The sequence below is a fragment of the Pelodiscus sinensis genome, chromosome 3 (assembly GCF_052426305.1).
Source record: "Pelodiscus sinensis isolate ZL-2025 chromosome 3, ASM5242630v1, whole genome shotgun sequence".
Taxonomy (NCBI): domain Eukaryota; kingdom Metazoa; phylum Chordata; order Testudines; family Trionychidae; genus Pelodiscus; species Pelodiscus sinensis.
The window spans coordinates 5,438,703-5,463,846 of NC_143054.1; the positions used below are offsets into that span (position 1 = coordinate 5,438,703).

The 25,144-nt window shown below is 46.8% G+C and overlaps 1 protein-coding gene across 2 annotated transcripts in view; it reads left to right on the top strand.

Moving 5' to 3' along the window:
• Positions 1-25,144, top strand: part of PINX1 (PIN2 (TERF1) interacting telomerase inhibitor 1) — a 97,295-nt gene that overhangs the window by 27,959 nt on the left and 44,192 nt on the right. For both annotated transcript variants that reach the window (XM_075923246.2, XM_075923245.2), the window contains 2 exons: positions 1,704-1,793; positions 2,765-2,838. In XM_075923246.2, coding sequence (XP_075779361.2) covers positions 1,704-1,793; positions 2,765-2,838 — 164 coding nt within the window. The remainder of the gene's footprint in view (positions 1-1,703; positions 1,794-2,764; positions 2,839-25,144) is intronic.

Here is a 25,144-nt window from a genome sequence, read left to right on the forward strand (position 1 = left end):
GATGCTCAATTGTCTCTCAGAACCTGTCCATTGAGGGCTGAAAGCAAACTCTTTCTGCAGCAAATGCCTTCTAATCCCAGATTTGCTAGTTCCCCCTGTAATAGATTTTCAGTCTAAATTCAGGAGGGACTGGATGGATCAGAGCCCGATCATGGGCTCTTCACTTTTCTCCTCCAGGCTTCCAGTTAAACTCCAGCTCAGTCATTCTGAGTTCCAAACAGTGCCGCCATCTGTTCAAGTTCAGGGAGGGAAATGGGTTTTCACTGGTTCACCAAGAAACTTAGTCTGTAAGCCCTTGATTGCAGGTGAGGATGAGGGAAGCCAGCTTGACTTTTGGTGCCCAGGCTGAGCCTGCAAGGCTGGCAGTTAGAAAACACATCTTAACTTGTAAATTGATTATATTATTTTTTATTGTGGTAGCAGTTAGAAGCCCTAATTGAGGACCAGGACCAAACTGTTAGATGCCACGCAAGCCCAAAACAAAGCCCTGTGTAGCGTTTCCAATTGAAGCACAAGATGAGACAGCAGTTGTGTACAGACAGATGGGTTAGCACAAGGAAGTAAGGAGGTGATATTAACCAGCATGGTAGGCAGTGGTCTCACCACATCTGCAGCCAAACTGTTCCCGGGGGAGTTTAAGCATCACAGCAAAGGAATTGGAGGTGGACAATGCGGCAGCTTTGTGGATGTTGGCGGGGAGTGTGGGGCAGCATGGGAAAAGGCAAGGTGCTTGTTTAAAAAGCAAGTAGGTGGACGATGCAGGCTGGCACCATGGGCTGGTCATAGGTGAGCCTCAGATGACAATGCTGAATGTGTGATGATAGTAGGATGGGAACTGTCTGTGAAGAAAGAGCCTTGGAAGGGAAGAGAAGCCGCCTGTGTGTAGCTACTGTGGGGAAGTGAAAGTCCCTGAGAGATGCCCACAGAACCTCACGTTGCCCTTTCCAGTCGTCAGGGTAGCGCCCTGACGGAGTCGCTCCTGTATCTTGTGTGTGTGTCTTCAAGAACTCCTAGGTTAATTGCGGTGGTGGGCAGCAGACGGTAGTAACAGACCCTACCCAGGGGTTCTATAGAAAGATGCAGCGCGGCATGTAGAAGGGTGGCCCGCCAACCCGATTGCTTCGAGGCACTGTCACAGTATAGATACCTACTAACAAGGCACTGTCTCTGCTCGAAGAACTTGCCTCTTTTTTCAAATTACATTTATACCAAGGAGGTGTAACATTATAGATAGCAAGACGGTACAATAACGCTTCCTGAACAGCCCTTTCTCTGCTCCTTTGATGTGATGTTACTTGCTGGGACTTAAATCGAGGCGTTAAGTATACACATGATCCTCTGTACTCTGGGTGTCCCTAATCTGGGCATACCCATAGTATGGATCCTAGCAGGAGGAGGAGAAAGCAGCTCTGCACACTGCTGTTTCTCCCTCTCTTGAGCTGGGGGAACGACAGAGCAGCAGCGGGCTTCCCCTCAGGCTTTTTCTTGCTGCTCCTATCGCGGTGGGGAGGCAGCATCTGGGAACAGTGGGAGCATAGAGCCATGTGTACCCCCAGGAGCAAGGTGCCAGGTAAGCACTTCACGCCCAGACCTTTCAGCACCCAGAAAATTCTTGAATCCCACATACCCTGTTTCCCAGTGTATTGATGTCTGAGGTTAGCAGTTAGCATTTATCCAATGGACATGTAATCTTTGTGTGTTAGAGCCTGCTGGCGAACAGAAGACGACATTCAGTCTGGAAGAGAAATCCAGATCCTCCAGGAAACGAGTTCATTACATGAAGTTTGCCAAAGGTAAGGGGCACTTTGTTTTTCTTTCACAAACTTCAGGGCTATAAATATCTACATCTGACTTACATTTGGCACTAAAACAGCCATGTGGCAACCGGCTTTAAATTATAATACAGCCTTCCTGCTTTAGTTGGCAGTTTTTGTTGGCTTCAGGCTGGTATTCTGGAATCATTCAGTCATTGTCTGTAGGAAGCTGCTATTTCATAAGGAAGGGTGACTGTTTTGAATGGTATAAAAGAAAAAACACAATGGTCCATGTGATGAAACAACTTACTAAACAGTGGTTGCTTGGACATCTGTACAGCTATATCCTGTACAGTCTTGATAGGCCCACTTAATGGTCATGTGGATAAGATCAGGGATAAGCTTAAACTTGACTGCAGTAAGAGGAAAGCCCTGTTATCAGGTCTTCTCTCTATCCTTGACCATTGGCCTAAGTCACCCAAATAATTAAACTTAACTCCTGAAGTATTGAGATTTTCCCTCTTCTTTCAGAGGAGTAACTAAATGCCAGCCATCCGGATGCCCTCTGTTTCCGGCTTTTCTTTAATAGTAATTCTGTTTCTTTTTTTGTGTGTGTAAAATGTCATTGGAACTGATTTTTGCCATACGTGTGATTTTCCACTAATGGTTACTTTGTTAAAATATAACACACACTCCCCCTCCCCCTCCCCGTCTCCCCCAGGCCAAAGTTATGAATAGATCACATAAAACAGTGGCAGATGACTTCTGAATGGGAGCCAAATTCTTGTCCTGGGGTTCCACCAAAGGCTGCAGCGAACTTTTGGTGGCATCTCAAGTTGTCACATCACTCCTTTCCTCTGCTCTGTGTGCCCCATTCCTGTTTTCGGACAGTGTCATATTCACAGGGGGAAAAAGCTTCTTGTAAGGCCTACAGCATCACTGCCCTGCCCTTGAAAACATTTGGATGTTGCCCAAATGAATAATAGTTGCACTCCTTTGCTTCCTCCCAGGAAAGGATCTCTCTTCCCGCAGCGAAGATGACCTGTCCTGCATTTTTGGGAAACGACAGACTGCGAAAACTGAGGTAAATCTTATGAATTTAGGACTGGAAGGGTCAACTAGTCCAGTGCCCTGCGCTCTCAGACACCCCTGCTGTGCAGTACCGTCAATAAACTTATCGCGCTCCACTTGAAAACTAGTTTAGGTGTTTCCCTCCCGCTGCTCCTACAAAAAGGCTGCGCTGGAACTTCACCTCTTTGATGGTTAGAAGCCTTCTTCTAATTTCCAGCCTACATTTACTCCTGGCCAGGTTATACGCATTTGTGCTTGTGCCAACAATGTCTGTTAGCTTAAATAGCTCTTCTTTCTCCTCAGTGTTTTAACTCTTGAAGTGTTTCCAGGGACCTGTCCCCACTGAGCCTTCGTTTCACTCGGTTAAACAAACCAAGTGCTTTAGTCTTTTCTCCTAAGACCAGCTCTCCATTCCCTGATCTGTCGAGTTGCCTTTCTCGATGCTTGTTCCGACTGGAATTCATCTTTCTTGATCCTGGGTTCAATAGTGTAAACAATTTATTCTTCCTTCTATGTTTTTCCCTTTAAAGATGGGAAAGCGAGATTGTTATGACAAGTGAAATCATCAGTCAATATTAAGTCTACCTAAGAATTTTATTTTTCTTTTACACTCTGATTGGCAGTATAGAAAACACGGTAGCTGTCTTTTGTTGTTGGAGTTGTAGATTACGTTGGAAATATAAAGTACAGTACTTAGCAAAAAGTGACCAAGATCAGCAAAACAGCAAATTGTTCTTTAATTTCCATAAGATCACTGTACATTTATAAATTCTAAACCCTAGGAGCTGTTTTAATGTCACCTTAAATATGGTGGCTTGATTTTTCACATTCACTGTTCGGCATGCAGTACCCTCAGTCCTGTTATTAAATATCACCAGGGACTCTTCAGTACTTGAGGTGGGTAAAATGTCAGGTCCAAATTGACACTTATAGACTCACTGGTGCAAGTTCTGGGGGGTTCACAGACAGGTTTGCACTTAACACTTTGGTAGCAGTTTGTGCTATGAGGCGAATGTCTGTCTTGTGACTCTGCAGAGAGATTCCCTTATGCGGGAATGTGACTAGTGCGGGCAAGTGTTTTGGCAGTACTGAGATTCACTGGTGTGCGCCCAGAGAAGGTGCAAAAGAATGTGCCACAGGTATTCTAGTGCTAACCCTGTGGGCGCTGTGAAGTCTGTGGTGGTTAGAGGGAGGGGTGCAGCCTGTGTTTCATTTCGTGGGTACCATAGGAATGGGAGCAAGACACTGCAGAGCCTTGTGTCCGCTCCAATCAAAAACGTTTAAAAGCTGTTCTACAGCTTCACAAGATCATGGAGCTTGGGAATCGTGTGTCCGGAGAGCCAGTCTCTGCGTGTTATAACGGCAAAGATCTGTCAGCTGTCCAAACCTAGAGCACTTCCATGAGATTGCAGCGTGTACCCCAAGCTAGGGATGTGAAAGTGTCCCTAGGTACACAGTTATATATAGCTATCCCCCAACCCCCTCTACTGCCTCTGTATCAGAGGCAGCAGCAGTGGGGGAGGGCATGCAGGAGCCGGTACACGTGAGAAGCCTCTGTTACATAGGCAGCAGCATGGAGCAGCAGGCGGGAGCTGCCTGCCCCCTGCATGTAACCATATAATCGTGGCAATGTTCAATGGTTACACAATTACTTAACACATTTTAATATCCCTAACCCAAGCTACAGTACACAGCCTTGGTGTTCTGTTCGGTAGCTTTACAATTTTAAACAAATACAACTCCCCCCCCCCCCCTTTAAATAAAATCTTGGTGATCTTGGTGGGGAGAGAAAGGGGGCATCAGATCTGTTTCCCATGATAAAAACTCCCCAAGCTGCAAGAACAGAGCAACAAATAATTGAAATAACCGAAGCTAGAACCACCCTGTCTTGTCAGCAACTATGAGTAATAATCCAAACCTTTATTTTGCAAGCCACTCAGTTCGGACTTGATGGATAACAGTTTGGGGAGACTCCATCAGTCACAAGACCGCTAATCTTAATTTAGTGCAGTTTTGAAATTAGCTTTTGGACTAGCGGCCTAAACTAGTGTATGCTTTCAGTAGTGGAGCCCCGTAGATTAACTTCGCCTATTAGCTGTATAGCCAAGGGCCTACTTTTCATCTCTCTGGCTGAAGTGCTGCCATGTGGTAGCCCAAGATATGGCAAAATCTGATGGGACTTGTAGTCTCCCGTTCTAGTCTTCATCTCCACAGTCAATGTAAGGAAGTCATGGATCACAGCTAGCCCAAAGGTATCCAAATGTGATGTCATTTTAAATCGTTTGGATGGAAGGGATTTTGGGAAGGCATCATGTTGAGCCTCTTGTGCCGTGGCTGGATCAAGGCCAGATCTATACTACACGCAGAAGGTCAGTTTAAGGCACGCAACTCCAGCTATGTAAATAACAGTCGGAATCAATGTACCTTAAGCCGAGTTTGGTGCAGTCTCCAAAGTGGGAGGTCAACAGGAGAAACACTCCTGTTGACTTCCCTTACTCCTCGTGACAGCAAAAGGTACCGGTGCTGATGGGCACTCTTAGCATTTGATTTAGCAGGTCTTTACTAGACCCTCTAGATTGAACCCCCAGCAGACCAGGGGGACAGGAGCAAAGCCGCCCAGGCGGCGCTTTGCTCGGGTATCCCTGGTCTGCTGGGGGGGTCCAGCGGCTTTGCTGGACCCCCCCAGCAGACTAGGGAGACCGGGAGAAGCTTTTCTCGCCCCGGAGGACACGGGTGGCGACCTGCCGCCCGTGAGCTCCGGGGTGAGAAAAGCCCCATTCATAAGTGCGGATCTGACATAAGTCGGATCCGCGTAAGTCGGGGACTGCCTGTACTACTTGTTCTACATTCAGGAGATGTGGAAAACTATTGATCACAGTCCTTTTTGTAACACATTTGAAGACTTTTATCAGGTCCCGCCCCCTTTTCTCAAGTCTTCACGCGCCTAGTTTTTTAACCTTTCCTCATTGATCAGGTTTTCTAAACCTTTTATTATTTTTGTTACTCTTCTCTGGGCTCTCTCCAGTTTCTCCACATCTTTCTTACAGTGCAATGCCCAGAATTGGAGTACTCCATCTGAGGCCTCTCCAGAGCTGATAAGAATGGTACAATTACCTCCCATGTCCTATACACAGCACTCCTGTTCCTGCATCCCACAATTATATTAGTCTTTTTCACAGTTGCCTCAGATTCACTCATATTCAGTTTGTGGTCTGCTACAACCTCCAATTCCTTTTAATCTATTCTACCCTCTAGCCAGTTATTCCCCATTTTGTAGTTAGACATTTGATTTTTTTTTTTCTTGCCTCAATGAAATATTTTGCATTTGTCTGAATTTCATCTTGTTGCATTTAGACCACCTCTCCACTTTATCAAAGTTGTTTTGAATTCTAATCCTGTCCTCCAAAATATTTGCAGCCCGTTCCAGCTTTGTGTTATCTGCACATTTTATAAGCATATTTTCCGCTTCCATTACCCAGGTCATTAATTAAAATATTGTAGTGCCAAATCTAAGACAGAACTTGCGGGACCCGCTAGATACACCCTCCCTGTTTGACAATGAACCATTGATAACTATTCTTTGAGTATGGTCTTTCAACCAATTGCATAGCCACCTTATAGTAATTTCATTTCCCTAGTTTACTTATGAGTCTATCATGTGAGACTGTGTCAAAAGCCCTACTAACATCAAGATATCACATCTGTTGCTCCCCCCATCTCCATTAGGCGAGTAACCCTGTCAAAGAAGGAAATTAGGTTGCTTTGGCATGATTTGTTCTTGACAAACCCATGCTGGCTATTCCTTATAACGCTATTGTCCGCTACGTGCCTACGGATTGATTTCGTAATTTGTTCCAGTATCTTTCCAAGTATTGAAGTTAGGCTGAGAGGTCTACAATTCCCTGGGTCCTCTTTGTTCTCCTTTTTAAAGGTAGGTACTGTGCTTGCCCTTTTCCAGTCTTCTGGGACATCACCAATGCTCCAGGAGTTCTCAGCGCTAATTGCTAATGGTTCTGAGACTCCTTCAGCTAGTCCTTTGTTAGCCTAGGATGAATTTTGTCAGGCCTTGCCAACTTGAATACCTCTAGCTTATCTAAATATTCTTTAACCTATTCTTTCCATGTTTTAGCTTGTATTCTTTCCTCCTTGTTAATATTTTGTTGAGTATTTGGTCGCCGTTAACCTTTTTGAGTGAAAACTGAAGCAAAATAGGCACTATTGAATACCTCAGCTTTCTTGATGTCACCACTTATTAGCTGCCATTAAGTAGAAGACTACACTTTCCTTTCCATGTTTCTCTTTCTTCTAATGTATTTTTAAAACCTCCTCTTATTGCCTGTATCCACTTTGCTAAATGTAACTCCTTTTGTGCCTTAGCCTTTCTGATTTTGTCCCTACATGCTTGTGCTATTCTTTTGGACTCCTCCTTAGCACTTCATCCATATTTCCACTTTTTTTGCCTTCTTTCAGGTCGTCATAGCACTCCAGGCGACGCCATGCAGCCGGTCCCCGAGTTGCGAACGGTCGACTTACGACCATTCGCATTTACGACCGAAGCTGTCATAAATGGCGGACCCGGGGTTACAAACGCTATCTGCGCTTACGAACAGCGCAGTCGCAGGTAACTCTATGGGGTCCAACATACGCACAAACTGAGTTGCGACCAATTGCTTGGTCCATAACCGGTTCGTAAGTCGGGAAGAGGCTGTATTGGCTTTTTTCAATATTTCTCTTTCCTTCACGTCACAGTAGTTTGCAGTGAAGCCTTTAATGTTGTCTCCTTGATAAACTACCAATGACCTGGCAGCCTTAAATGGCACCCAAATCAAAAGCCTGGTTATTATGGAGGGCGGAGAGGGCCTGGGTCATTAACCTGGAGCTGCCTCCTACCTCCAGGATGGCCCCTCAAGATGAGCCAGTTGAGTGATGGGAATACAGGGAGAGAGGAGCAAGCACTGGGGGCCAGGCATTAGGGGAAGAGATGGCGTCTGTGCAACGCGTCAGAGGTCTTGTTACCACCACCTAGGAAGGCGGCAACCCTAGGAGGGGAAGCACTCTAGAAATGTGTCCATATATTGGCATGTTTTTATTAATTCTCACAAAAATGTGATGGCTAATGGCTTTGATGCGGCACTGAACTTTGGGGGCGCAAGAGAGGCCTGGCACTGTTCCCTGTGTCCTGGCTAGATTTCCATGCTGACGTATTGGCAGAGGAGGTAGGGCAACTTGGAATGGTATTACCGCCCCCTGTATCCTCTGTGAAGCTGCTGGAAGAGCCAGACAGGGGCAGCATCGCTCCTTCTTACGTCATTCTAGCCACAGAGCCGTCACCTTTTCCTTCTCTCGGGATCCCGAAGACCTGTGACGTTAGTGGGAGGACAACATAAAAACTTCACTGCTCGACTCCTCACAGGAAGGGGGATTTGTGACATGGAACTTCAGCTCTTTCATACTCCTCTTTGTCTCCTTTGCCGGACATGCCATAGGCGGGGGGAATCCAGCGTGGTTCTAAATGAAGTGATCAGTTGATCACTTTAAATGGTATTTATCAGGTTTATTTGTGATCTCTGGGGAAATTCCTGGATGCTTCCCTGGTGCGGCAGAGAGAGAATGCTGCATATGCTGGAATTCTCTTGCAGTTCTCCTGGATACTAGTTTATATCCGTTCCTATTCAGACAATGTAGGAAGAATCTTGATGTCCATCAGAACCCTGGGATGTGCTTTCATTCTCTAGTAGTCTCTGGTCCCTCGCTTTTTGCTGTGGTCCCATTAGAGCCGTCAGCTGTGGCACGCTGTTGTGCCTGCGTGAGACAAGTTACGAGAGATGGATTTAGGGGCTAGGGCAACCAAGGAATCTTACTGGTTTCTGAAGCCTTATTGTAACCACACTCTGTATAATGGTAACAGATCTTGCATTGCTCCTGCATTCTCACCATGTTTTTTGAGACAGCCCCTCTTCAAGGAACCGGTAATGGAATGTTTACTATTTCGATAGAATCCAACTCAGGTCCATAGTAACCAAAACGCCTTTTTTACATGTAGTAGCTGTTTGGTGGTCCGTGTGAGGTGATTTCAGTCTGGATGAGTCTTCACATCAGGAAACCGTCCTCACTATTAGCCTCTGTGCTGAAACCTTATAAAGAAAGAACTACGACTGAGTTAATGTAGAGAATAAATTCCCTCTTTTATTGCTAGAAATCATCCCACCCGCTCAGCATGAGGAAGCTCCGAGAAGCGTACATTGCAGCTACCTGTTATGTACCTGTGCTCGAGATACAATTTCAGTCTTTCTCTCTCTGGATAGCTGTGGGCAAATGGTTCTTTTTCCTGAAAAGTTCTCAGCTGTGGATGCTACGGGGTACCGGTCCGGCCCCTCTTGGACTCTGCCTGCGTCTGGGCCGTTAGGAGGATTAGGTGACTAAGGCAGCGTTGATGACACCCGACTGTATCTTTCTCGTCCCATTCCCATGATGCAGTTCCGTCCTTCAGGCAGTGCGACTGAGTAATGGGAGAGAGTGACCTGGCTGCAGCTCCGCGTAGACGAGATAGCGGGCTGAGGCAAGCAGCTGGAGAACCCGGAGGAGTTAATAGCCGTCCCTCTGAGGGAGAACCTCCACCGTTAGTCACTGGTGTTTGCAATTTCGGAGAGGTTCTAGGTTCCTGGCTGCAGTTGGATGACCATCTTACAGCACTAAACCAGTCAGCTTTTTCCCACCTGCATCCTTTCCTTTCAGATGTCGACCATGTCCCTGTTACCCCAGCTTTTGTTATCTCAAGATTGGACTGCTGTAGCACATTCTGCTTAGGGCTGCATCTTAAAGCCTTTGGGAGACCAAAGTGACACACACTGCCCTGGCTCGCTTCCTGAGTGGTTCATAGAACGGGAAACGTGACAGCAAAGCTCTGGGATCTGTATTGGCTGCCCATTAGGCTGAGAGTGGAGTTTAGGGTATTGGTTATGCCAGTGCTTTTTTTTGTAAGAAAAAAGGTGCCAGGGGAAAGTTGTTGAGCAAAGGAGGAAAAAAAAAAAAGCCATGCCGGGGGCCAAAATGCCATCGTGGCCCCTTTAAGAGCCACGTGTCCCGAGCAGGCTTCCGTCGGGAGCCCAGCTGCCCCGGGAAAAGAGGTGCCAGTACGCCCAAGGGGAATGCAATTCATTTAAGTTATGCAGGGAAAATAGGTGCCAGTACGCTGTCCCGGGGCGTACTGTCACAAAAGAAGCACTGCGTTATGCTCTTTAAAGCGCTGAATGGTCCGCAGCTACCTACCTGAATTTAGACACCTTTCAGGCAGGCTGAAAAACAAATCACATGATAGGATTTTTAGGAGGGGTTGTGGGGTTTGGGTTTGCTCCCCATAACTGTGAAGGGGTTTGGGGAGGTGTCGGGCTGGCTGAGATCTTGTTGAAGTGATTATGTTAATGCTGCTAGGATTTCGTACTGATGATGTGAGGGCACCTAGAGCCTTTCATAGGCGTCTCTTTAAAATTATTTTAAATCTAAAATAAATGTTTCCTTCAAGATAAATCGTGTGGCCAAACAAAGCCTTTTTAATAAACTACAGAGGGACCTCTGGATCCGTCCCCCGTAAAGTGAAAACAATGGCTCAGCTTTGGAGTTCACCTAAATTGGAAACGTCTGCAGTTTTCTCAGGGAGACAATGAGTGATCGAAAATATTGAATTGTAATTATGGTGCTCTCCCGAGACCCGTGGTGGGGACCTGCTTGCAGGGCAGGGCCTGCCAGGCTTTGCCCCCACAACCTTTTAGTTTTCTCACTCGCTTTGGAGCTGGGGAGACAGAAAAACAAATTCCATTAGTTCCTATCTGGTTGAACTTCCTGGAACCCCCACTGTTTTTTTTTTTTTCTCAGAATTTCCTTCCTCCATCCAGCTGTGTTTCCTGATGGAGCCTTATCACAGGAGAAAATACTCCTGAGTGAGACTGAGGATTTGGGAATAAGCTAGACGGTCCCAGTTCACAAGAGGAACAACATGTTTTGGCACTAACTAGTTTTTGGGGTTTGGGAGAGAAGCCCTGATTTGCTGGGACAGTTCTAAGAATATGGATTCCTGCACAGAAAACTTAAGCATTATAAACACCTCTCACTTCCGCATCTCAGGCCATCAGATCAGTAAATAGCATCCTCGAGTTACAGTAATGTGCATGCTGTCATGCATGAGTTCCCCTAAATGACCAAAGCCCAGTTGCCCATTTATCTCCAGGTTTGGTGTGATCGCTTTCCTGTTAATCATCTGGAATTTTAGCCTTCCTCCCTGTTGCTGTTTTACTTTTTATCAGGAAATTGGTTTCTGACACATTTTCCAGAGTTTCCTCAACGATTTGCATTTCCCAGCAGTTATCACAGACCTTGTCGGCTAGTGATTCGAATCCAAAACTTGAACACTTGCCTAATCTTGGCTAGACCATTGGCTCATTGTGAGGCTATAGGCCAGGGGTGGCCAACGTCTTCTGACATTAATATGCGGCTCTTTGCTCAGGCACCGACTCCAGGGCTGCAGCTACAGGTGCCAACTTTCCAGTGCTCAGCTCCTGGCTCCACCTCCTCTTCTAAGCGTATTGCGTCCTTTTTCCTTCCCTCCCCCACAGAGCTTCCTGAGTGCTATGAAACAGCTGATTGCAGCGGGCAGGAGGCACGGGGAAGGAAGAGGGAGGTGCTGATCGGTGGGGCTGCTGGTGGGCGAAAGATGCTGGAGAGGAGGCACCTGATGGGGACTGCTGACAAATTACTGTCGCTCTTTGGCAATGTACAGTGGTCAACTGTGGCTCCTTCTCAGGCTCAGGTTGGCCACACCTGCTGTAAGCAAATCACTTAATCCCTCCATACCTTGGTTTTCCCTTTTGCGAAATGTGAATGCTAATAATACTTACCTGACAGAGTTAAGCCTCACGAACCCTGATGTGTTCCTAGGTTAGTCACAGCTTCTCTGCATCAGTTTCCCCTTCTGCAAAATGGAACTAATATGTGTGTGTGTGAGGAGTCCTTGGCTCTGCTTTTCAAAGCTGAGGCTGTGGACAGAATTAAGTGCTGCGTAAGAGCAAAGTTACTTATCCACTAAGAATTACAGAGAATGCGAGGAGAGCTTGGCAAGATCACAGCTTGCACTCGGTGTTCAGAATGGGAACACACAATACAAAAAGGACATTGAAAAACTGGAGCGAGTCCAAAATGAGCTGAGTAAAATGGCGACAGGGTTAGAGGCCATGTCCTCGAAAGAGGGAGTGGAGGAATTGGATATGCTCATCCTAGAAAAGAAGCTGAAAGACGACCACCATGTCTATATATATCTGGGCTTGGGGGGTAATAAAGGAAAAGGAAAGAGTTCCTTCTATGGGAGCGGAGAGGGTCAAAAGCTGGGAATAGGACAGGGAGCAGGAATTTAAAGTTAGGAAAAGGAAATACAAGCTAGCTTCTCTATAAGCTTCCTAGTGGCAATGTCAGTCAGTCAGTAGAACAATCTCTTGAGGGAAATCAAGTGAAGAAAAATTGGGTTTAACATGTCCACAGTGGATGTCACAAAAATCTGGTGGCTCCCATAGCATTGTCTTCCTCCCTCCTTAACTCTTGAGTGATCTTTAATATGTATGGCATTTATTCCCCCCTGCTGTATGTATTGGATATTAAATGCATCGTATCCCCATTTTAAATGGTGAGGCAGTTGTGACTTGGCTCTCTGAGGGAGTTTGTCAGAGATGGGATTGAAATTTCAGACTTGATGGCTCTCGGTCCTGTGTTCCGTTTATTTCTATCTCGTATATTTCAGTCCGCAGTTCCCGTTTGCAGCTAAAGAGTGTTTAATGCATTCTACGTTGTCGAGGGATAAATATGAGTAAACATGGCATTAAATGTAATGAGCCTTATCAGTAAGGGAAGTAAATGAGAATAAATAATCCTACAGTGAAGTGTCAGATATTGGAATGGATGGTTCAGTACTGAACTGTTTCTCTTCTAAACCCTGACCAAACACTCCAGTAACAACCTAGTCACCACTCAGCCTCCGCTCACTGCTTCTGTTTCTTTGTGATGGCTTCTTGCAGTTTGTGCATCTGTGATGGTTTTTTTCCTTTGTATCTTCAAAAATCAATAGTTTGTGCGAGAGAGGGGGAGAAGATGCTTGATCACTTACAGTAAACCTTGGTAAGTGATTTAAATGCACTCCATCAGTAGTTGTGGGAGATTGTTGTAGGCTGTTATATTGGAGATCCAAACTTTGAAAACTGCGATTTGTAGGAATCCTTCCTGGGCGCTCTTGATTTGTCTGCTTTTACTGCCACGGTTTGCTCACTACAGAGGATTGGTATGACAGCCTGTCTATATAATTTGAGAAATCGAATGTTGTGTCATTAGCCCAAAGGGCAGCTCTGATAACACTCGTTGAGAACTCTCCATGAGAACTCTTTTTGGCTTCGGTGGGAGCTGGCCACGCATCCTGAGGCATGTGCACAAAAGGGAAAGAGTTAATATTGCGCGTTCAGTCTTCGGTTCTGCATTTCCTGCCTTTTGACCGTTTGAATGAATTTGTTACTCCTCAGAGAGAGAAGTCTCTGTGAATGTGTTGTATTAAATCGGTGGCCTCTCAGTTGCAGCTACGCTGCAAACCACAACCTGTGAAACTTCAGAGACAAAAGCCCCTTCGTCAGCTGTTAGCCGGGTAGAGCTTTTGACCCACAATTGAAAACTTTGCTACTTGAGCAACTCTGTTTCTACCCAGCAGGGGGCAGTGGTACATACAAATACTAGCTGACTCATCGACTATATATTTGAAAGAGCTTGTCCGTCTGTCTGTTCAAGAACTCCTCCTAAACAGTAAGAGATAGGAGCATCAAATTCAGTAGACAGCTTCCTCTTATAACTTAAAGCACGGTGGGGGTTTGGTTGTGCCAGGACAATGCCATGTGCCTGGAATGGATTTGCTTCTCATAGAACCGTACAGAAAAGAGACAGAATCACTGGGCAGATGGAAGGGGCTGGCTGGGGTACCCCAATCCCGAGCCTCCCACCCCCCCAGGCACCCCTAAAAGGATATGGGGCTGAAGCTCCTCCCTCTCTCCCCCAATTCGTACAGGGACATTGCTGGCTGTTCCCCTTCATCAGGGAGCAAAGGGAAAGTGCACGGTTTGCTGCATTCCTCACTCTGGCTGGGGGATACACGGGGGCAGATGAAATTGGACCTGCTCCAGCCAGGGGACATGCACCCCACCCCCAGCTGTGGCCATGGAGAAGTGCTTCACATCTGGCCCCAAGCTGTTCTAGTGAGAGAGGGCTGGGGTAGGCCTCCCTCCCTGGGCCGCCTGCCTGCTGAACCCTTCCTACCCAACCCCACCGCAGAGCAACGATTGAAATGGAAAAAAAAAACCCAAAACTTATTTGGATTAAGGACCCGAGCAATGCCAGGAAAATCTTCTAGTAAAATATAAATAGAGGTGCCCCCTTCATCACAGCCTAGCGCCATGTGCTCCTGTTACACCCGTGCCACGCACGACGGATAGCTTTTCGTACCCCTTTTGTGCTGGTGTGTCCGACTGCAGAGCAGCAGTGAATCAGGCCTGTGGTATTAATCGGGGTTTTGTTTCGTGCTTCTCGATACTGGGGCCTTCATTCCAACAGCAATAGTCACAGCTCCTTTATATGGCATGGGTTCTTGGCTCTTCTTTGCTTTTATCAAGAGAACTGCTCAGTATTGACGTTTTGTTGCCTATTCTATAAGCACCCTGCTAATCAGCTGAGGATAAATTATTGTTGTTCAGAAAGGAGCAGATCGAGAGACATCTCCCAGTCTCAAGAAACCAGTGGGTTTTTTTCCTCTTTTTCTTCATTGGTGAAGAGTCCTGTTTCTATCTGTTCATTCCTTGGGGGTTTAGTTAGGGACTGAAATGAAACTGGGGGGAGCTCTTTTGATTTATCTTCTCGCCTTCCCTTTTGGTCACTTCGATAGGCTAAAAGAGCCGAGTTGGCTTTAATGTGTCGCTGTTAGAGACCAAGCATTAGCAGGAATAAACCATCATGCCTCACAGTGAAAAATGTCCTCTGATTGGCTAATTAATCAGTCAAAGGGGAATGACATGGCTCTTGGCTTGAGGGACTCTGCTGCGGAGGTAAACAGGCCCGTTGATAAATGGTTCGCCCACAAATTCATATATCAAGAAAACTTAGTCATTTTTTAACTACAGTGTGTGAAAACTACACTGCATTTTTGGGAGGTAAGTTTTTTGCTGCTGCTGCTGCTGCTTTTTGAAGAGTGGTTTTTAGGTTGAGGGGGTGAAACATTTTACACCTGCTGCATTTATCACTCATATCTGCTTTTCAAAGTGCAAAAGGTCCCCTTCTGTCAAAGCGACCTCAAGAATATAAGTCCTTGCCATGGGTTCCTGGCGAAGTTGGGTAGCGTATCAGATTGGAAAGGTCTGTGGCTTTCTTGTTGTATGTTCGTTTCAAGCGTTTAATAAGCCATGTTGTCCTTGAATGAACAGTGCTTTACTACAGTGGAAGATCCCATGAAGTAAAGTGCCCAGTAGAATTAAGACTTGACTTTGCCACTCATACGCTAAATGGGATCTTCTTTCACAAACCATCTCATTGATTTCCCAGTGGGACTGTTTCCAGAGTGAGCCCTGATAAAGTCCTGGTCTGCACAACATCCTCTGGCGAGGAGTTGCACAGGTTGACTGTGCACTGCATGAAGAAAAACTTCCTTTTTTTTTTTTTGTTTTAAACCTGCTGCCTATTAATTTCATTTGATGACCCTTAGTTCTTATGTTATGGGAACATGTAAAAAAACGTTTCCTTATTCACTTTCTCCAAACCAGCCATGATTTTATAGATCCCTATCATATCTCACTTAGTCTCCTCTGTTCTAAGCTGAAAAGTCCCATTCTTTTTAATCTTTTTTTATATATCATCTCATTCATTATCAAGCTAGCTGTGCTCTCCAATCAACCCATTATGTCAGCCTCCATTGCCCGCTCGTTAAATTTTCGCAAGCGCATCCTTGCACCTTCATGTTGTACCTCTCCAGCTTCCCAAGACACTTCCTGCAGACATCTGCAACCTACCTTATTTTCCAGGTTCAGAGGCCTCTCTACAACTTTTTGCCATGATGCCTATGTCAGTCTACCGGGCTGCTGAGACCAATGCAGACCAAGCCATCCCCTTGTCCTCTCCCATCTGCAACCACCTGTTGTTTCAAGTCTTATACTTAGTTTGTAAGCTCCGTGGAGCAAGGACCGTTGTCTTTCTCTGTTTGTACAGCGCCTAGCACAACGGAATTGTGGGCCAAGATTAGGTCTCCAAGTCTGTGTGTTTATTTACTAATAATGATTGCTACAGGAGAACTAAAAAGCTGTCTGAAATGTGCTTTATGTATGTGCATATTTATCTTTTGAACCCCACAGCCAGGGTGCATGTCAATTCTATGCAGCAGGCTTAGGCTAGCCTGACTTAATTAGACTTTCTGAAATTCCTGATGCATGACCGTCTCCAGCTTGCCTGAAATACTTGCAGAAGCAAAGCGGTTTGCACAATATTTGGATAGGGAGGGACAGGAGGAGGGAATGCGCCCCACAGCACTGAATTACACACATACGGGGGTCGGGCAGGGAAAGGGCTGTTACTCTCATTGGATCTGTGAGTCTCAGAAAGCTGTCAGATAATCATAGAATCATAGAATAATAGGACTGGAAGGGACCTCGAGAGGTCATCGAGTCCAGCCCCCCGCCCTCAAGGCAGGATCAAGCTCCGTCTACACCATCCCTGACAGATGTCTATCTAACCTGTTCTTAAATATCTCCAGAGAGGGAGATTCCACCACCTCCCTTGGCAATTTATTCCAATATTTGACCACCCTGACAGTTAGGAATTTTTTCCTAATGTCCAATCTAAACCTCCCCTGCTGCACTTTAAGCCCATTACTCCTTGTCCTGTCCTCAGAAACCAAGAGGAACAAATTTTCGCCTTCCTCCTTGTGACACCCTTTTAGATATTTGAAAACCGCTATCATGTCCCCCCTTAATCTTCTTTTTTCCAAACTAAACAAGCCCAGTTCATGAAGCCTGGCTTCATAGGTCATGTTCTCTAAACCTTTAATCATTCTTGTCGCTCTTCTCTGTACCCTTTCCAATTTCTCCACATCTTTCTTGAAATGTGGCGCCCAGAACTGGACACAGTACTCCAGCTGAGGCCTAACTAGTGCAGAATAGAGCGGCAGAATGACTTCATAATGAATGAAGGGGTATCTCCCTGCTAGAGGGTTTGTATAACCAGTTGCTTCTGGCTAAGTGGGTAGTAGCCCTTGTTTTGACAGTTAGTAATTTAACGAGCGGGCAATGGAGGCTGACATAATGGGTTGATTGGAGAGCACAGCTAGCTTGATAATGAATGAGATGATATATAAAAAAAGATTAAAAAGAATGGGGCTTTTCAGCTTAGAACAGAGGAGACTAAGTGAGATATGATAGGGATCTATAAAATCATGGCTGGTTTGGAGAAAGTGAATAAGGAAACGTTTTTTTACATGTTCCCATAACATAAGAACTAAGGGTCATCAAATGAAATTAATAGGCAGCAGGTTTAAAACAAAAAAAAAAGAAGTTTTTCTTCATGCATCCTTTGGGCAGCTGATTCCCTGACATCTATTCGTTACAGCAGACCTCCTCTAAACAGGCCTTGGAGCACCTCTCTTTTTTTTTCTCCTCTAATAAGCCTAGTGTTTCTGAGTGACCAGATGGTGAAAGAATGTTAGATGTGATCATTGTAGTGGATCTTCTCCAAAGTAGGGATGTTAAATATCAGTTAATTGAAAAGTTGATTAACTTCATGAATTCTTTGTCAACTATTCTGTAGTCCCCAGGGGTGAGGCTGGCAGCTGGTGCGCTCTGGCCCCGCTCCTGAGGAGCCCTCTGCTCTGCTGTCTCTGTACCAGTTAGACCCAGGGGCCTCCTCAATTTCTGGTAGACCAGGAGATAGCTGATTGTAATAGGTCACCTGGGCTAATGCCCACAGAACAGGAAAGGCGCTAAAGTCCGTATTTGACTTGGGTCTGACTCAGGCTGAGTTTGTTTTCAGACCATGTGTTTTTCAGTTCCAGTTCTCGCTCCTTCGCCTGGTGGATCAGGTACGTGATCTGGTGTTTTCTTCTCTGCTGTCCGGCTGGCTGCCAGGTGGGAGATGGTCCATAGAATCATAGAATACTAGGACTGGAAGGGACCTCGAGAGGTCATCAAGTCCAGTCCCCTGCCCTCATGGCAGGACCAAGTACTGTCTAGACCATCCCTGATAGACATTTATCTAACCTACTCTTAAATATCTCCAGAGATGGAGATTCCACAACCTCCCTAGGCAATTTATTCCAGTGTTTGACTACCCTGACAGGAATTTTTTCCTAATGTCCAACCTAAACCTCCCTTGCTGCAGTTTAAGCCCCTTGCTTCTTGTCCTGTCCTCAGAGGCCAAGATGAACAAGTTTTCTCCCTCCTCCTTATGACACCCTTTGAGATACCTGAAAACGGCTATCATGTCCGCCCTCAATCTTCTCTTTTCTAAACTAAACAAACCCAATTCTTTCAGCCTTCCTTCATAGCTCATGTTCTCTAGACCTTTAATCATTCTTGTTGCTCTTCTCTGGACCCTCTCCAATTTTTCTACATCTTTCTCGAAATGTGGTGCCCAGAACTGGACACAATACTCCAATTGAGGCCTAACCAGCGCAGAGTAGAGCGGAAGAATGACTTCTCCTGTCTTGCTCACAACACACCTGTTAATGCATCCCAGAATCATTTTTGCTTTTTTTTGCAACAGCATCACACTATTGACTCATTTAGCTTGTTGGTCCACTATGACCCCTAGATCCCTTTCTGCCGTACTCCTTCCTAGGCAGTCGCTTCCCATTCTGTATGCGTGAAACTGATTGTTCCTCCCTAAGTAGAGCACTTTGCATTTGTCTTTATTAAACTTCATCCTGTTTTAAAAACCAGCTCCCCTTGCGGATTAGCTGCCTGTTGCTCCACACTGTTGCCTCGGATACAGAGGCAGCAGCAAGGGGTTGACAGCAGCCCTTGTTTGGGGGGTGGGTGTCTGAGTTCCCAGACCTGGTGTGAACTGGAACTGAGCCAGGTTGCCTGCCCACCTAGCTCCTAATACACTTTAAATGGAAAGCCACAGTGGGGGTAGATCCTGGACCAGCGCGAGCTGGGCTGATGGCCAGCCTCCTAAAAAAATTACTGGCAAGGTGATTGCGGTGGGGGGGGGGGGGAGAGAGAATGCATGTAGTCTATAGCATTAATCTATAAGCTTTTGCTTATTGATGATTGACTATGCTATTACATTCCTAATCCAAAGAATTAGAATATGGTCCATCTGTTTGGTTTAGCTTATTTTTCCCCCAAAAACCAAGTGGTTCTGACTTTCACGTTTGCTACTAAGAAACATGCAGGTTTCTTGCACTTGGCAACTTGCCTTGCAAAAACATTCATACGGTAAAGGGTTTTAGCCGAACCTTGGCCTGTGCTTGCTGTCTGGGATTGCTCCAGGACGGTGGTGATACTCCCGTTCTGTGGATGGCCCTGCTCCCCTTTTCCAGTAACTTACAGAGCTGGCCCTTGAAGGTGGGGAGCTCTTGAGACGTTCTGTGAAAAGGTGACCCTGCAGGAGTGGTCCCCCTCTGTACTCAGATGCAGGACGCCGGTTTCAGGTACGTTGCTTCCCATTACGTCTCCAGCAGTGCGCCGTCCCGTTATCTGGGCTCTGGCTTTTAATTGGCTGTATGTTTGAGAGAGCTTGTCTGTCTTGTTTTCTAAACGGTAAGAGTTTGGACCACCAAATTTGGTGTACAACTTCCTCTTACCCTAACCTAATGCAAGGTCAGGTTTTGGTTGTGCCAGGAAAATGGGATGTGCCTGGAATTCGATTTTTTTTCATAAAACTATGCAGAAAAGAGACAGAATCATCAGGCAGGTGAAAGGGGCTGGGACCACCCCTGACCTGAGCCTGTCACCCCTGTAACATGCCCTTTAGGGATGCCGAGTGGGAGGGGGAGATGGAAAGTGAAGCCCCTCCCCCCGAGTCTCACAGAAACATTGTTGGCAGTTCCCCTTTGTCGGGGCAAGGGGAAAGCGCGCAGTTTGCTGCATTCCTCACTCTGGCTGGGAAGTGCAGGAGGCAGATGGACCTGGTCCTGCCCCGGCAGGGGGGCATGCACCCTTCCTCCGGCTGTGCCCACTGGCGCTGCGGCGGCCATGGAGAGGCGCTTCTCATCTGGCCCCAAGCTGCTGGGGCTATCCTCTCTCACCAAGGCTGCCTGTACTCATCCCTCACCCCCACCCCCACTCCACCACAGAGCAATGATTGAAATGAAGCAGGGACATTTCCATTTTATTTTCCAAAAAACAAAAATTAATTGAGTTGAGGACCTGAGCAATGCTGGGGAAATCTTCTAGTAGGCTATAAAGCCCCAAACCTACTATAGACGCGCTGCCGAGTTTTGACAGACATTGCTCAAGCCACTGAATAGAACTACGGTCTTATATCTCCCCTCTCGCTAGCTCATCTATCTAAAAACCTGTTTCCCTTGAATCTCTGTGAACACCCTCTTCCATGAGAGTGAGTAGGCGCTGGTAACACAGTACGATAAAGTGGGATCCACTAGTATCTTGGGTGTTGGTTTGAGTCAGACTGCTGGCTTGGAGAGGGTGGCCCTGCGCAGGTAGTGCTAGAATTCTCTTATCATCCTAGCTCTGTCTGGCCTGGACAGTAGGTTCGCTTCACTACATCTGAAGGATGCATTTTTTCTTTCCCTCCCCAGGTAGGTCTCTTGGGGGGGAAAGAACCCAGACTGACTGTCAGATCCCAGGATGGATTTGCTGGGCTGGCAGTTAAGAAAAACAACCTTTTAAATGGTGGGTGCTAGAGATGGGAATGACTAGTCGACTATCTGATAAGCAAATACTTATTAGTTAGTCGACTAGTCACTTCTCTCTCTCTTCCCCCCCCCCCCTACTGCCTCTATCAGAAAGATGCAACAAGGGTGGGGAAAGAGGAGAGGGTGCTTCAAAGCAGCAGCTCTGCGTGGAGCCTGGGGCCAGAGCCTGGGTTCCACGTGGCACTGCCACTTTGAAACCCCACATACCATCTGGTGCCACCAGGGAGCCTGGGTTGCATGCTCAAGTGGATCCAGGTAGTAGCCTTGCTGGGGACTCCCCCACTGACCCCTGGCTCCACGTGGCACTGCTTCTTTGAAATGCCACGTGGAACCTGACACTAGGCTCCCCGTGGCATTTCAAAGCGGCAGCGCTGCATGGAGCCCGAGTCAGCTGGAGAGCCTAGGCTCCATGCAGCGCTGCCACTTTGAAACACTGCAGGAGCATAGGGGCAGCGGGGGACTGCTTGAGTCCCCCACTGACTCTGTGCTCTCCACAACGCTTTCACCTTTGATATGTAGCAACAGCCCTGGGGCTGTAGCTACACTGCAAAGGCGGAAGCGACCTTATCGACTAATCGAATAGTTGATGCAAATTGCATCGGCTATTTGATTAGTGAAATAATCGACATCTTACATCCCTAGTGTGTGCTTCATCTGGCGTCCCAAAAGTCATACAATTGGAGCTCTCTTAATGCTTAGACTTTGTGAGCTAGAAAAACACTTGTTGCCAATTCATATCCGTTCTAGTGAAATTTGCTAGTAGCCGGAAGAGTGGAAGAATGCTACTTCTGTCTCCCCTAGGGTTGAAGTCACTGAGGGAAGGCATTGAGGTGTTCTTCTACAGCAGCCTTCCCCTTTGGATTTCGATCCCTGTTAAAAATCCACTCATGCCAGAACTTGGCCACCCTCAGGGTGTGCGTTGTGCTAGCACCATCCATTCAACTTCCCGTTTTATCCTTCCAGGAGAATTCCTTGCTCTGATGCTGATGGTTGAGTGAAGCTGGTTGCTTTGTTAATTGAATGAGGATTATTGGTGGGTGTGGCCTAGTTTTGCCTTGTGATCATTTCCCTTTCTATACTGATGCTTAGGAATGTTCCATTATGATGAGAGGTTTGTTGCATAATGGGAAATCCATAAATGTTCACCCAACTTAAAATGGACAGGTGTTGAGAATGGACATAGACCAACGTGACTCTTTTTGAAAAGGTCCCTCTGGAAAGAAATTGTTCTGTAACTGCTTCACTTTTGGACGGGCGCAAGATGACCCTTTCCCATCCAATTTTAATGCTGATTGTTTCCACGCTTGTATCTATTAAAATTGCCTGTGTATAGGAGATCCAGGTAGTAGCCTTGCTTAGGATGGTGGTTTTATAACGTCCAGTAAATTGAGCATTGTATCCTGGTGTGCATCTCAGAATTGGTGCCCAGTTGCTGTGGAGGAGGGCATATTATTCACTTTTGTCTAAAGACTTGGGAAAGTGTGACTCGCTCATTTGAGAATTGTACCAGCTCCTTTATCACTGCCAGTCATCTTCAGGAGCACTACATTCCCTGGTTTGACATGAAGGAGGAGGCTTGCCCTGAATAAATACAGTAGATAAATGGTCTTTCTGTTCCTCAGAAGAACTGGGCCACTTCTCAAAGCTGGTGCCAGGAGTACAGTAGCAGAGTGGCATACCTAAAGTTAATTGCACTAACTTTTTAGTTAAGTCTAACTGCCTTGTCAGCTTTGAATTTATATTTTCACAGTTCAGTAGGGAGCGATAATAGGGAGGCTTTGATGTAGTTTGCTGCTGCTTGCTTGGTGCCCTAAGCGCCACAGATTAGTCAGTAAATGTTTGAAGCATTTTTTTTAAGAGACTTAAAACTCACGGGCCAAAAGTGCATGGTGTACTTGTTTGTGGTGTTTAAACAATCTGTGGTTACCTAAGTCTTCACAGCAGGCCCTGTGCTGCACACGATGGTACTCCGAAGTCACAAGACAGCAGGGTATCGATCCTCATGTTCCAGGAGCTCGAAGCCCTGCCATATAAATTAAAGGAGTCTCTCGAGGACAGTGCCTCTGATAGGAAGTGGGTCTGGCCCACGAAAGCTCTTCATCTAATAAACCATCTTGTTAGTCTTTAAAGTGCTACATTGTCCTGCATTTTGCTTCTGATAGGCAGTGGAGCAGTTCTGGCTCCATCCAGCAGAGGGCAGCAGATTGTGCACGGGCACACGGGTGCAGTACCGATAGCGTGAGGCATTCTGAAAATAGGACGGCAAAGCAATAATTCAGTCGTTCGATACTTAGGAACTCATTGTTAATGAAAAGGAGATATTTAGTCTTGCGTAAAATATCTGGGCCTACAATAACGCTTGACCTATATGTGGTACATTCATCACATTCCAGACGCGTTCAGATTCTCAGGCCTGGTTTCCCCCCATTTTCTGTACTGGGCTAGCCATTTCAGTTGAAGGGTTGGGGAGATTTTAAACCAAAATAATTGTCCTGGTACAACCCTTTCCCCTTCTGTGGACAGTTATACTGACACAAGTGCTTTAAATCAACATAATTTATTTCAGGGATGGGCAATAATTTTTGAAGGGGGGGCCTCTTCACAAATTTATGAAGGGGCGGGGCTTCAGGTGGAAGGGGCGGGGCTTCAGGTGGAAGGGGGGAGGCCAGGAGACAGCCTATTCTCTCACGGACCCTGATTAGCCTGGGGTAGGGAGCACGTGAAGTCTTTGCTCCCACTTCCCCAGGTGGCTAAAGAGAACTGCCAGCTGGTGGCCGGAGGAGACTTCACACAGTCCTCCTACTCCCAAGCCAATCGGGGCCTGGAGGCGTGGGAGCACGTGAAATCTCTCACCCTCTGCCCCCGCCTTGCCGGGTGAGCAGCGCCTAGAGGGAACCACCAGCTGTTTTGAACAAGTGGCAGTTCCTGCTGGTGCCACGTGTCTGTGGCGGGCAGCGGGGGGAGACTCTGCATTCCCCCATCCTTAGGTCTGGATTGGCCTCGGGCCAGATCAACCAGCTTGGCAGGCTGGATCCAGCCCACAGAGGCTGTCTTGCCCACTTCTGGTTTATTCCTTTCCCATATGGCAGTACACTTTATGGTATAAACCCACCTTTATACTGGTTCAGCTGCATCTGTAGTTGGCCATTGTACCACATAAGTCAGGGGTGGGCAATAATTTTTGGCTGAGGGCCACTTCAAAAAGTTTTGAAGTGCCCCTGGGCTGCCTAGAAGGAGTGGGACCTAAATCAGAAGGGGCTGGGCCAGTACACTTCTGGGCTACCCCACCCACAGACCTTGATTGGGCCCCCCATCCCACTAGGCACCCATGCTGGACCCCTGCCATGTGCTCCTTGTGGGGAGGTGGGAAGGGGGCCGAGGAAACTTCATGTGCTCCTCCCGCCCTGCGAGGCGCACGTAGCACTTTGAAGTGCCGCAGGCTCCTCGCAGGGCAGGAAGAAGTTTTGTGTGCTCCCCTGCCCCCAGTTGGCTTTGGGGCGGGGGAGCGGCAGGGCCCTCACGGGCGGAATCCAGCCCACGGAGGTCCTTTTGCCCACCCCTGACATGAGTGAACCAGTGTAGTTAAATGCAGGGATTTAAAAAATCGGTTAAACACCAACCATGTCATTGTTGAAAATCCTAGTGGCCACATGCGCTGCGGGCTCTGCAGTATAAAGCTTTATATATAAGCTGGCTCCTCATGCATGGGGCCGGGAGCAGGCTCGTGCCTGGAGCTGGTTTATAAGCTGGCTCCCGGCTGCTGGCTCCGCTTTCAGGGAGCCGGCTTCACTGTGGGTTATCATAGAATCATAGAATAATAGGACTGGAAGGGACCTCGAGAGGTCATCGAGTCCAGCCCCCCGCCCTCAAGGCAGGACCAAGCTCCGTCTACACCATCCCTGACAGATGTCTATCTAACCTGTTCTTAAATATCTCCAGAGAGGGAGATTCCACCACCTCCCTTGGCAATTTATTCCAATATTTGACCACCCTGACAGTTAGGAATTTTTTCCTAATGTCCAATCTATACCTCCCTTGCTGCACTTTAAGCCCATTACTCCTTGTCCTGTCCTCAGAAACCAAGAGGAACAAATTTTCTCCTTCCTCCTTGTGACACCCTTTTAGATATTTGAAAACCGCTATCATGTCCCCCCTTAATCTTCTTTTTTCCAAACTAAACAAGCCCAGTTCATGAAGCCTGGCTTCATAGGTCATGTTCTCTAGACCTTTAATCATTCTTGTCGCTCTTCTCTGTACCCTTTCCAATTTCTCCACATCTTTCTTGAAATGTGGCGCCCAGAACTGGACACAGTACTCCAACTGAGGCCTAACTAGTGCAGAGTAGAGCGGCAGAATGACTTCACGAGTTTTGCTTACAAAACTTTAA